The sequence below is a fragment of the Rhincodon typus genome, chromosome 10 (genome assembly GCF_021869965.1).
Source record: "Rhincodon typus isolate 14 chromosome 10, sRhiTyp1.1, whole genome shotgun sequence".
NCBI lineage: Eukaryota > Metazoa > Chordata > Chondrichthyes > Orectolobiformes > Rhincodontidae > Rhincodon > Rhincodon typus.
The window spans coordinates 590,530-604,033 of record NC_063341.1 but is presented as its reverse complement, the minus strand read 5'-3'; the positions used below and the strand labels follow the sequence as shown (position 1 = coordinate 604,033).

The 13,504-nt window shown below is 41.0% G+C and overlaps 1 protein-coding gene across 4 annotated transcripts in view; it reads right to left on the bottom strand.

Annotated features, from left to right (window-relative positions):
* The window catches only part of cop1 (COP1 E3 ubiquitin ligase), an 82,693-nt gene that overhangs the window by 23,951 nt on the left and 45,238 nt on the right, over positions 1 to 13,504 (bottom strand). For all 4 annotated transcript variants that reach the window (XM_048602206.1, XM_048602209.1, XM_048602207.1 and 1 more), the window contains 4 exons: positions 8,709 to 8,763; positions 6,546 to 6,660; positions 4,878 to 5,013; positions 917 to 1,060 (listed from right to left, as the gene is read on the bottom strand). In XM_048602206.1, the coding sequence (XP_048458163.1) occupies positions 917 to 1,060; positions 4,878 to 5,013; positions 6,546 to 6,660; positions 8,709 to 8,763 (450 nt within the window). The remainder of the gene's footprint in view (positions 1 to 916; positions 1,061 to 4,877; positions 5,014 to 6,545; positions 6,661 to 8,708; positions 8,764 to 13,504) is intronic.

Sequence of the window (13,504 nt, the reverse complement as noted above, 5' to 3'; positions counted from 1 at the left end):
GAAGAAAACTAGACAACTACAAGAAGAGATCAGCAGACTGGTCAGAAAAAATGGTGAGAAAATTCAATCCAGAGAACTAAAGTGACACGTAGGGGAGGCATGTGAGTAAATGAAAAGACTTGAGAACTGCAGAAGAACAGTAGGGTCTCACTGTATATTGACAGATCTCTGAAGGCAGCAGGACAGGTCGATAAGGATTATAGGATATTTGCATGCCATGCTTCAGCTAATGTAGGAAATGTTGAAGTTTGTTGTAGAACTGTATAAAACGCAAGTTAAACCACAGTAAGAAAATGGTGTGCAGTTTTGGTCATCATTCTATAGGTAGGATATGATCACATTGAAGTGTGCTTTTATCTGCATTTAACCTCCTGCTGCACCTGCCCTGAGAGGGCTTGATCAGAGTATCGAAGGGGGAACAGACACTTCAGTATGAGTAAGGGGAAATTCATTTGATGGCATCATAACAGGTGCTGGAAATGGAGGATCTGTTGAATAATGGGGGGAGGGGTGGTTGATGGAGTGGAGGATGACCTGAATCATAACCTATGACCCTAACCTGGTTTTGAAATTCTTTGCTGGTTTGTTTTTTTTTGTTACTTTCCTCATTTCCTCTCCTTTATGCTCGGCTGGGAGCTACCTTGCCATTCACATTCCTTCTTTTGATTAACTATCCCATTGCTATTTGCTTTAGTCTTCTCTTATATCACACATCTTCTCTTTCTCTGGCCACCCCTGCCCAACTCGAACCCTATAACCATTTTAAACTTTGTTCTCATGACAGGTCACAGACCTGCAAAGATAACCATTGTTCTCGCTCCACTGATGCGGTCAGGCCTGTTGAACATTTCCAGTTTTTATTTTAGACTTTCGGCAGCCAAAGTATTTCACCTTTTGTGTCATTGAAACTGCTAACCTGATTTTGGAGTTGCAAGTCATTTCATTGATTGGGTAGTGAATGTCGACAGCATCCTGGATCACGGTTCCATACTCAAACACTTTGATCCGTTTCGTCACACCAGCGATGGCAAAGAAGTCACAATCTCTGTCAAATTCAATGCTGCAAGGGAAAAGGCACCACCATCAGACAGAAGTTGCACTCCATGGTAGGACAGGAGCAGCAAGGATAAGGCAGGCTCACTGAAACACTCATTTACGCTGCAGCTTTAAGGTAGGACAATGGTGGGGTACTCCACAGCAGCAGTTATCCAGTTGAATTTGATGCAGCACTGAGAACAGCAAAGGGGAGATTATTTCCTTTCCTAAAGGGCAATAGGAGCCAGAAAGGCTGTTACGATAATGATGTTAGTTGCCATAGTTGCCTGAGACAAGTTTAATATTGTAAGATTTATTAATTGTGATGGGATTTGAATCCATGTCCCAATAGCTTTAACCTCTGGATTACTAGACCAGGGACATTACCACTATGTTACTGTCACCCCATGGGGAAAAAGGCTTCCTTAGCAGGGAAATTTTAGAACCTTGAGAAATGTCATCTGAAAGCACAGCCACCAAACACAAATAAAACCAGCTACGCACAAGAGATTAGAATCAGCAGAGCAGAGGGGTTTCAGTACTGGAGGACATATATGCAACCAGTATGAAAACCTTTAAGATTGATGCAATGCTCAATTTGGGAACCAAATGTAGCTCGAGGGCACAGTGACGGAGGAACAAGACCCAGTTTGAGTTAAGAGACCGGCAGCAGACTTTAAATGACATCAAGTTTTTAAGAGCATAGGCCTGGTAGGGACTGGCCAGGAGTGCACTGGAATGATCAAGCTAAGAGGTAAACTAGGGTTGCAGCAGTAGGTAGCTTAGTCAGACGCGCAGTCGTGTGATACTATGGAATTCAAAAGAGTAATGATATGAAAATGTGGTCAGGCACTCATCTCTGTTAAACATCGAATGTGGTTCATCCTCAATCAACAACTATGTAGAGAAACTGAAGCAGTAATTCGGAATTACTGCTTGTGGAATGAATGGAAAACAAGAGAGAGTTATTCCAAATTACTGGAAAAAAATTTCTGTTCAACTTCAGTAAGGCATTCAACAAGGTTCTGCATGGTAGACTGGTTACCAAAGTTAGATCATATGGAATACAGGGAGAACTAGCCATTTGGATACAGAACTGGCTTGAAGGAAGAAGACAGAAGGTGGTGGAGGGCTGCTTTTCAGACTGGAGGCCTGTGACTAGCAGTGTGCCACAAGGATCGCGGCTGGGTCCACTGCTTTTTGTCATCTACATAAATGATTTGGATGTGAACATAGGAGGCATGGTTAGTAAGTTTACAGATTACACCAAAACTGGAGGTGTAGTGGACAGCGAAGAAGGTTACCTCAGAGTACAAACGCAGATGGGCCAATGGGCTGAGGAGTGGCAGATGGAGTTTAATTTAGATAAATGCGAGGTGTTGCATTTTGGAAAGGCAAATCAGGGCAGGACTTATTCACTTAACGGTAAGGTCCTGGGGAGTGTTGCTGAACAAAGAGACCTTGGAGCGCAGGTTCATAGTTCCTTGAAAGTGGAGTCGCAGGTAAAGAGGATAGTGAAGGCAGCGTTTGGTATGCTTGCCTTTATTGGTCAGTGCATGGAGTATAGGAGTTGGGAGGTCATGTTGAAGCTGTACAGGACATCGATTCAGCCACTTTCGGAGTACTGTGTGCAATTCTGGTCTCCTTGCTATAGGAAGGATGTTGTGAAACTTGAAAGGGTTCAGGAAAGATTTACAAGGATGTTGCCAGGGTGGAGGGTTTGAGCTATAGGGAGAGGCTGAATAGGCTGGACCTATTTTCTCTGGAACATTGGATGCTGAGGAGTGATGTAATGGAGGTTTACAAAATCATGAGCGGCATGGATAGGGTGAACAGACAAAGGTTTTTCCCTGGGGTGGAGTCCAAAACTAGAGGGCATAGGGTTAAGGTGAGAGGAAAAGATTTAAAAGGGACCTAAGGGGCAAACTTTCATGCAGAAGGGGGTATGTGTATGGAGTAAGCTGCCAGAGGAAGTGGAGGAGGCTGGGACAATTACAACACTTAAAAGGCATCTGAACAGGAAGGGTTTAAAGAGATATGGGCCAAATGCTGGCAAATGGGACTAGATTTATTTAGGATATCTGGTCGGCATGGATGAGTTGGACTGAAGGGTCTGTTTCAGTGCTGTATATCTCTATGACTCCATAATTAGTACTGGATGCCAGAGGAAACAGTTTGAAAACTTGGAGATGGGTGAGAAAGAGAGAGCTAAGATAGAGTAGGGTGTCCTTAGTGTTTCTGTAAAGTACCAATGATGGAAGGTGTGAAATTTATATATATTTTAATTTTACTTATTTTTGAGTTTGGAAATTTTGAATTTGAACTTGTGGCATATGGGCTGTGACACGAGTGTCTAAAGGGAATTAATGAAGTTTCAGTATTTCTGCAGACCTGGTAATTTATTGCAAAATAGTAAAACGAAATGAAAAATCTCAGCAGGGCGTCGCGTATTTAACATGGAAATGAGAGGAACTTATCTCAGCGTAGTCAATCTATGGAATTCTTCACACAGGGCTATCAAGGCTATTAAATATATTCAAGGTGAAGACAGACAATTTTTTTTTAATCATTAAGAGAATCAAGAGTTTTTGGGGAAGAAGAAGAAAAGTGGTGATGAGAATTAGATTAGCCATGATCTCATTGAGCAGCAGAGTAGACTTGATGGGCTGAATTGCCTCCTCCTGCCCCTACATCACATGGTCTTCTGAGAGAATGATGTCCTGAAGAAAATGTAATCAGTTTTAGTTTACACTGGAAGAATTTTACCAGCACATTACACTCCTGGTTGGAAGGTCAGAAAAACTTATTTCTTTTTTGATTAGGGGAAACACCTATAGCTAGGAAACTATCTGTTTTGAGCTTCACCTCAGGCAGTTCTGAACCGAAGCTGGGATGTGTAAAGCAATTGCTTCTGAGATAGTGAGAAGATAGTTTATAATTGTTAAAAATAGGTTCTCTTATGGCAATGACTTGCTACAAAGCTCCAGATCAGAAATGTTCAGTTAAAACCCTAGAGGAGTTATTGAAGCAGAAAAAGTCTGCGTTTAGTTATATCCTAAATCAAGAAGAGGCAACTAAACTTTCACAATTTAGAATTTAAGCCATCTAAGGCAAACCCTACGTGGGATAAACAAGGGCATTTGCTCTGGTTTGAGTCCTGTAACAGAATGTTATTGAGATTAATAGGGTTGCATTTTTACCACGTTTTGAAAGATTTAAATGTGTCATATGTAAATAGCTTGGTTATTCTATCTTCATTTCTTTTGTATATAATCTTCAGTTTTGTTCCAAAACCTAAATTGCATGTCTGCGTTTCAGTGAAGATCACTTTGTTAAAAACAAATACATATGAACAAATCAGATTTCAGTCTGAGAACTGACTGGTGAATAACAACATCAGGTGGGATCATAACACTGTTTTTGGATGTGCTCCTGCAGGGCTGTGTAGGAAACTGGAGGGGCCAAGGATAGATCCTTGAGGGACCCAGGCACAATGATACAAGAGTAGGAATAGAAGCCATTGCAGGTAATTCTCTGGCCACGATGAGATGGATAAGAATGGAGCCAGGTGAGTGCCGATGTCCCCCACTACTCTGTTTAAAAAAGAAGCTGAACAGTGGACAGGGGTTGGAATAGGATGGCATGGTCAGTCATGAACTTTTGGATCTATAACTGAGAGGGCAGTGACTACGTCCTGCCATGTGCAGGCACTGCGAACACTAACTTCAGGTACCATGAGGATTCCCAGGAGTCATCAAATCCCAGATACAGTACACATTCCCATCCTGAACAGGGATTGACATCCCAGCTGGAAACAATGTGGCCCAACTACACCATCTCACCTTGAAACAATACTCGAGCCGTTGTACAAATCATTGGCATAGGAGAGTGTGGCCAGGGGCCTCACAGAGCTGTACCGTGTAAACTTGGAAAGGCACTCCTGAAATTCCTCCAGTTGATTTACTGATCTTGTTTCATCTGCAGTGATAAATGGAATGAGTCAGTTCAAATCTTGCATTGACCGCTGAGATACAGTTATACTGAGTTAACCTAGGGTACCAGGGGAGGGTAAGTTAACAATCTGATCCCTTTTGAAATCCTCCTGCTGCAGCCAAGCAGCTAATCAAAGCAGAAAACAACTGAAATACCAGCTCCACCATCATCTAGATGACTCCATTATGTAACAGAATTAATAAAAATGACTACAATGGGATAATGGTAGATCACAATTCTGCTTTACCAACATAGCCATTGAAATTATCCAGTAAATTCACTAGTAACAGCAAGACAAAAGGTCACTTCTACAATCAGCAACCCACAGTGATAAGCAAAGTTTACTTCATATTCCTTGGGATGTGAACATCACTGGCTGAGCCAGCATTTACTGCCTAGTCCTAACTGTCCTTGAGAAGGTGACGATGAGCTGCCTTTTTGAAATCCTGCAGTCCACATGGGGTTAGGACATACACAGTACTGTCAGGAGTGAGTTCCAGGAGATTCATTGTTAAGGTGAATGTACGGTGATATACTTCCAAGTCAGGATAGTGAGAGACGTGGGTATTGTATTGTATCTACTGCCATTGTCCTTCTAGGTGGTAAAAGATTGTGGGCTGAGAAGGTGCTGTCAAAGCAGCCTTGGTGATAAACGATAGTGTATCTTATAGATGGTACATGTTGCTGCTATTGAGCAGTGGTAGTGGAGGCAGTGAATGTTGAAAGTCTCAGATAGCGCCAAGCACTCAGTGTTATTGGAGCTGCATCCATCCAGCAAACGGAGTGTATTCTATGAACTCCTCACTTGTGCACTGCAAATAAGGGACAGGCTTCAAACGAATTAGAGGAGAATACTCTTTGCAGAGTTACTAATCTCCAACCTGTAGCCACAGTATTAATGCAGAGTCATAATCATAGATCCATACTGCACAGAAGCAGACCTTCGGTCCAACCAATCCATGTCGAATATAATCCCAAACTAAACTAGTCCCACCTGCCTACTCCTGGCCCATATCCCTCCAAACCTTTCCTATTCATGTACTCATCCAAATGTTTTTCAAATATTGTAATTGTAGCCACATCCACCACTTCATCAGGACGTTCATTCCACATGCGATCCACCCTCTGTGTAAAAAATTTGCCCCTCGTGTCTTTTTTTTAAATCTTTCCCTTCTCACCTTAGTAATGTGCTCCCTAGTCTTGAAAACCCCCATCTTAAGGAAAGACAACTACCATTAACTCTATCTATACCCCTCATTATTTTATAAACTTCTTTGGTTGGTCAGGTTCAGTTTCTGGTCAATGGTATATCCACAGAATGTCGATTGGGGGGAGTAATTCAATGATAGTAATACCACTGACTGTCAAGAGAGATTGTCAGATTATTTCTTGTTGGAGATGGGTCACAGCCTAGCACTTGTTTGGCATGTTAAATAAAACGGTGTTCAGTATTCAAATAGAATGCTATGAAACAAGAGTTAAATGCATATCAAAGAGATAAAGGAATTTTTTTTAACCTGACAAGCGGGATAGCCTGGTTGAGAAATAGCACTGCTCAAGATCTTCAAAGTGAGCAGTTAATCGCTTGCGCCGAGAAGCCAGTGTGTTATTGTACCAGGTTTGTCTTTTTCCCTGAAAACGTAAAACAACGAGTCAAAGGCAGGCACTGGAATAACAACATTCAGGTCAACATGTTACTCTACTCATCCAGACACCCCACTGTTTAATCTGCATCTAACTAACCTTCCGATCACATTCTCTTTGAGAGAGGCAGAAATCAGAACAGTTCGAATTCATAAGGCTCCTTAAACAGTGGAAACAGTCCCAAGATGTTTCACAGCAGTGCCATTGAATAAAATGTGACAATTCACAGGTGACATCAAGGTAATCTGACACTTGGTGCAAGAGATAAGTTTTATGAAGCATTATGAAAGAGGTAGAATCAGATATAATCACATATAGAATCAGAATGGTGCTAGCACAAGAGGCCATTCAGCCCTCAAGTCCATAACAGCCCTCTGCAAAAACAATTCAGCTTCTCCCATTTCTCCGCATCCTTGATTTTGTTTTATTACATAGAAGATACAATTAGGAATAATTCATCTGATCCACTCTGCCAGTGTTTATGCATCACTCTTCTCTAATCTTTCATCTAAATCCAGCTTAACCCTCTGCTTCCTTCTGCCTCATGCGCTTGTCAGATTTCCCCTTTAAACATATCAATTTTCTTCACTTCATCATTCCTTGGGGAAACAGGTTTCACATTCTCACTGTTCGCCACGTAAAAACATTTCTCCTGATTTCTCTGCCGGATTTTTTAGGTGATATCTTTTCACCCAAATGCTCTGATGAGATCTTACTCAAATATCTCATCTAAAATATACCATCTGTAGCAATGCAGCACTGCCTTGGTACTGCAATGGAATGTCAGCCTGGATTTTTGTGCTCAAGCCTCGCAGGGGGACTTACTCCTGAAGCTTGTAGGGTGGAGGTGAAGGGGCTACTAATTGCCACAGTGGACACTGGTCTCCCAGTGCCCTTGACCTTTCCACCAACAGGAACAGTTTATTTTCACCTTTTATGATTTTGAATAACACTTTCAAATCTTGACCACAATGTCCACTAGAGTTCTTTGTTGACACAGTTATCTCAAATCTTTTCTAAACCCTCTCCGATGCCTTCGCATCCTTCCTAAAGTGAAGGCTAAATGGGAGTATGTGGCCTTCTACTCATTATGCCTAGTCATTAGCCAAAGTGAAGGGGTCGCAATGGAGATCAGAGGTGCAGGTCAAGTCCTTTTGCAATCCAAGTGTCAGATACACCCACTAAAAACAGAAGTAGATGCAGTTAGTCTTGTTTTGTGCAGACATACAAACTCTACTGCAGATTCAGAGAGAGCACGTGTGACAGAGACACCCAGGAAGCTATCATTAAGAGCAGAACGCTGGTAAGAATGGACTCCCCACTTGAAGAGACAGCTCTTGTAGAAATTTTACAATGTTAAATAAGTTTTAGAAGATGATGCCTTGCTGTTAGAATTTCATTTGGCTGTGATCAGGAGCACTGAACAAAGGGATTTCTAAAAGTACTCCGCAAGATCTACCCGGTATAACAGGGAGAAGAGAATGTTGAAACGTCAAGGGATTTGTGACTTTAAAAAGGAGACAAGTTCCACTGGGAGTGCAGCACAATGAACAAATGCGGCATGGGTAATTGGGCTGCAGAAAGATCCCAGATTAGGGACGGACCGAGGCTGTGAAGGGTTTTAAAAACAAGGATAAGAATTTGGCAAGAATCTAAAAGGAGAGGCCACTCATAGATGATGATTGGTCAAGGCAAACTCCAGAGACATGGGATCATAATCTAGGATGACATTCCAGTGCAGGAACTGAGGGAGTGGGACATTATCAGTGCTGTTTTTGGGTGCAATCAATAACCAAGGTCTTTCAATCAGTTCTCAGGTGGAAGCAAACATTCCCATGAGAAACTGCCCACAGTAAAATCAACTGTACATAACATCCAACCTGTACAGCACTCATGGTACTTCAATAGTTCAATAATTCAAACCTTCTGATAATTCAGCAACATTCCCCGTGGAGCCAAACTCCTGGATTGTAATGTGATCAAAAAAAGATTATTGTACGTTCAGAACATGCAAATATATAACGTCTCCAGCTCACCTGTGAACTTCCACTAAAGCCAGGAGGTTGGGAATATTCTGTAGAATCTATAATACTGAACAGGGCAGAATATGAATATGGTTAGCAGCTGGATCAGTTGCATGGCATTCATTCATCATTGAACACAAAGGAGGGTTCCACTTAAAGACAGAATACTACCATGCCCAGTATCTTTTGGTTTTAATAGATTTTTGATTGTGGGCTGATACAGGAAAAAATAAAAAATAAAAAATAAGGATTGCTGGAAGATTACTGCAACTGTTCAACGCAAGGAACCTGACCCTGATGTTAAGTACTGTTTACAAAGCTACGAGTTCAAACAGTTGTAGTCAGTTCACAGATTAGCTGGAGTCAAGGACTGTGAACAAATCAAGATTCAGCCAAAAATAACTGGCTGACTGGTCAGTGGGCAGTTCTCAATGATGGCGGCCTTTGATTGCCAGCAACTGGGAGATTGGTTCTCACATAACTAAGTAGCTTGGGCTGTGAACAAATCAGGAAGAAGTCTTTAGACACTGAGAAGCTGTCACTGTTCTCTACAGTAAAATAAAACATTAAGCCTGAAGAAAATAATTAACTAAGTCAAAAACCTTTTATAAGTGAATCAGTAACCCTGTGCCTCTTGCAAAGTGAAAAAGAGTCCCTAGAACGATGATCAAGAATCTGACCAGCACAAGAATCACCTCAGCAAATCCTGTTAACAGGAAGCACCAAACTGCTCCCCAATCTTTCCCTTAACCTATATGGGCGAGGGGTGACCGAGGGACAGGAGAAGCTGTTACCTGCAGCTGGAATCTATTTGTTGTAATATATACTAATTCTTGTTAAGTACAGAAACCTGGTCCATACTTTCTATCAATCTGGATCGAAAAGACAGGCAAGCTAGGGAATTCCACACTTTTTAAAATCCTTAACTTTTGTGATGACCCTGGGAATAACTGGACTGGATTTACAGTGCACTACCAACATGAGGCTTAATAGTTTAAAAAAAGTCACAACCCAAACAGAGCCAGAGATTCAAGATACACTTATGGACTTGGAATGAGAAGGGGATTATAGTGAGTGCAGTTATTAAAGGGTAAGTGTAAAGAGAATAGAATTAGACCAGAACTGAGTGGGATATTAATGGGTGAAGCAAGGCTGAAGGCTGTTAAAATAAGAGAAATGTCAAATATAAGCCAAGGAAGCAATGAAACAGAGAACACAGTTTTCTTGGCTGCACCTAAGCAGAGATGGGACTGATCTTCTAACAAGGTCCACTTATGCTATTGGGAGGATTTAAGTTAACTTGGCAGCATTAGAGAAGCAGGTGGTTATATCACAAAGGAATACCAAGATCCATAATGCTGGGAGAGACAGGCAGCACAAGCAGAAAAAGGTAAATTATTCGGTAGATTCACAAAGTTTAAAAACAGGGTTACTGTGCATGCATGTGACTGCATTGAGTGCTTGAAGAAAGATTGCTAAGTTACCAGCAAAGATTGCTATGTGGTAATTGTTGTCGTGGGTGTAAGGGACCTGAGGTACAGAAGGACAGGACTAGGTGATAAACATTTATGGACACAGGATGTTAAGAAAGGATAGAAGCAGACAAAAGAAGGTGGGATAGTGATAGTGATTAAAAGCACTCAAGTGCTGAAGAGACAGGATATCTCAGAAGAGTCAGGGACTGAACTGATTTTACTAGAGCTAAGCATAAGGAAAGGTGCAATCACACTCCGTGTGCAGTCTACAGGTCACAAACTGGTGGAAAAGATTTAGAAAAATTTGCAGACAGTTGCAAGGAAGTAATATATTCAACTACAATGTTAAGTTAGGTAAGGGCAGAGTGGGACATAACTTTCCAGTGCAGTCAGAAATGATTCTTACAGCAGCATACGTCCAGTCCAAAGAAAGTAGCCTTGTAAGACTTTGTTCTGGAGAATGAGTTGGCAAGTGTCAGGAGGAGAATATTGAAAGGACAGACATCACTATTGCAAAGTTAACTTTGGTAATGGAAAAGGATGAAGGACAGGCCAAAGAAAGAATGATCAAATCCGGACAGCCAACTTCAATAACGTGCCAAAGGATCCGGGCCATATAAATTGGAATTAAAGATTGGCATGCATAACTGGCCATTGGATTACCTCTAGACAAGATATAACTCATGTACAGTTAATGTTTATTCCCAACAAAAGAAATGATAGAGCAAAAAAAAATCCAGAGGTGCTAGGATGACAAAAGAAATGAAGATTACCATGAAGTATTTTGTTAGATGGTGAATACAACCGAGAACCTGACAAAGTATAGAATGCTCAGAGGTGAAGTGACGAAGCAAATAAGGAAAGCAAAGAGACAGTAAAAATAGAGACTGATAGTTTAAAAAGGAATCCGGAAGTTATCTATAGGTATGTTCAGTGTAAAGTATTCACTTTAGTTTAAAAAAAAAGCAAAGGCAGAATACTTCTTAAATGGTGACAAATTTGAAAGAGTTGATGCACAGAGAGACTTGGATATACTTACAGATAAGTCTTTGAAAATAGGCACACAAATCAGCAAAAAATTAGAAACGTGAATGGTATGTTGACCTTAATTGCAAGGAATATGAGTCCATGTGTAAAGATGTCTTTCTGCAGTTGAAAAGTGATCTCACCTGGAGTTCTTGGTACAGAGTTTTGGCTCCCTTGCCCAGGGAAGGATTACATTCCATAAGAGGGAGTGCAACAGATATTCACGAAATTAATCCATGGGATGATGGGATTGTTGTGAGGAGCGACTATGACGACAGAGACTGTATTCTGTGAGGCTTTGAAAAATGAGGGGGTGGCCTCTTTGAAATTTACAGGATACAAGGGAGTGAATTTAGACAGGATGCTTCCCTGGCTAGCGAGTCTAGAACAGGAGGCATAATCTCAGTATAAGGTGCAGACCATTTACGATGGAGATGAGGAGGAATATCCTCACTCAGACAGTAGTGAATCCTTGGAATCCTCTACTCTAAAGAGCTATGGAAGTTCACTGATTGAGTAGCTTCAAAACATATTTCGATAAGTTTATGGAGATTAATGACCTTAAGGGATGTAGTGACAGTGCAGGAAAATGGCATTGATATGATCAACCATGATCTAATATGATGGGTCAAGACCTGAATGGTCTACTCCTGTTCCAATGTTCCTCAAAGGGTGGTAAAGAAAAGATCAGGCCTCATTCAGGACCAAGAAGGGTATTTTGTGTGTGGCGGTAGCAGGCATAGCTGAGGTATTAAATGAATACTTTGTACCTTTCTTTACCAAGGAAAAATACAGCCTTCACCAGGCCATGATGAAAGAGGAGGTAGTGAGACACGAGAAGGATTTAGTTGATAAGGTAGAGGAATTTAATCGGTGTCTGTACCTACTGAAGGAAACAAGGGTGGGAACCGCAGGGATACTGGCTATAATTTTTCAGTCATCCTTAGACTCAGGAGTGGTGCCAGAGGACTGAAAAATTGCGAAAATTTCAACCCTTGTTCAAAAAAATTACCAAAAGGTTAGTCCAGCAACTACAGGCCAATCAGTTCAACCTCAGTGGTTTCTAGAACTGATAATTCAGCTGTAAAAACAGAAGTTGCTGGAAAAGCTCAACAGGTCTGGCAGCTTCTGAAGAAAAAAATCAGAGTTAATGTTTCGGTTCCAGTTCTGAGGAAGGGTCACCGGACCCGAAACGTTAATACTGATCTTTCTCCTTCACAGATTCTGCCGGACCTGCTGAGCTTTTCCAGCAACTTCTGTTTTTGTTCCTAATTTACAGCATCCACAGTTCTTTCGGTTTTTATTTGATAATTTAGCTAATCACTCTTTCAAATAACTTCTAAATTCATTGCACATGAATCCCCAGGTCCCTCAGTTTTTGCAAATTCTTTCAAACAGTGTCACTGTCTCCCACTTCCTTCAATTAATATACAAATATTTTTCTGCATTAAACTCCATCCACCTATCCACGTTCTGTTGTATTCCACTAGCATCAATCTCAGAGCATCACATGCCCAAGCTTGGTACCGGTGGCAAATTTTGAAGTGTTAATCTCTATGCTAATGTCCAAGTAAATTATAGAAAAAATGTTATCCTAGGACTGACTCATAGGAAACACCATCTTCCAATCTGAAAAGCAATCAATCATTTTAAATCTCCACTAAGGCATTTTTTTTTAAAATCCAAGCTAACAATGATCCTTGTTATTCACTACCTCCAATTTGTGAGCCAGCCTTTCATGTGGTACTTTGTCAAAGACTTTCTTAAAATCCATTTTGGCAACCTCCTCCACATTTCCCTAAGAAACCTCAAGTAGATTAGTCAAACAATCTGCGTTGTACAATCCATGCTGGTTCTCCTCAATTCACTCAAAACTTTAAGCCTGCTGGAATTTTCTTCGATTTTTTTTTTGAATGTCTGAAAATTTGCTCATCATCGATTTTTAAGTAACTAGCCTGTTATAACTTGGAATGGCCTCACAACCTTTCTTGAATAAGGCCACTACCCAATCCTCTTGTATCTTGGAATGGTTGGAAACCCATGGCATGCCCATGCCCTTCATTTAGTAACATTTTAAAGTTCATCATTCAAATCAGGTGGCTTAACCACTCAGCATGTCATTCCTTTTCAAAAGGATGTATCACTAAATTTTCAAACCTTGACCATATCCATTTTCAACAACAGTTCGACATCATTCTCTTCATAAACACAGCCACAAAGTATTCATTAAGCAGGTTATTTAGATTTGCTACAGGGCTCTACGAGACACAAGATCACCAACTAAATCCTTGTACATGAACCGCAAAG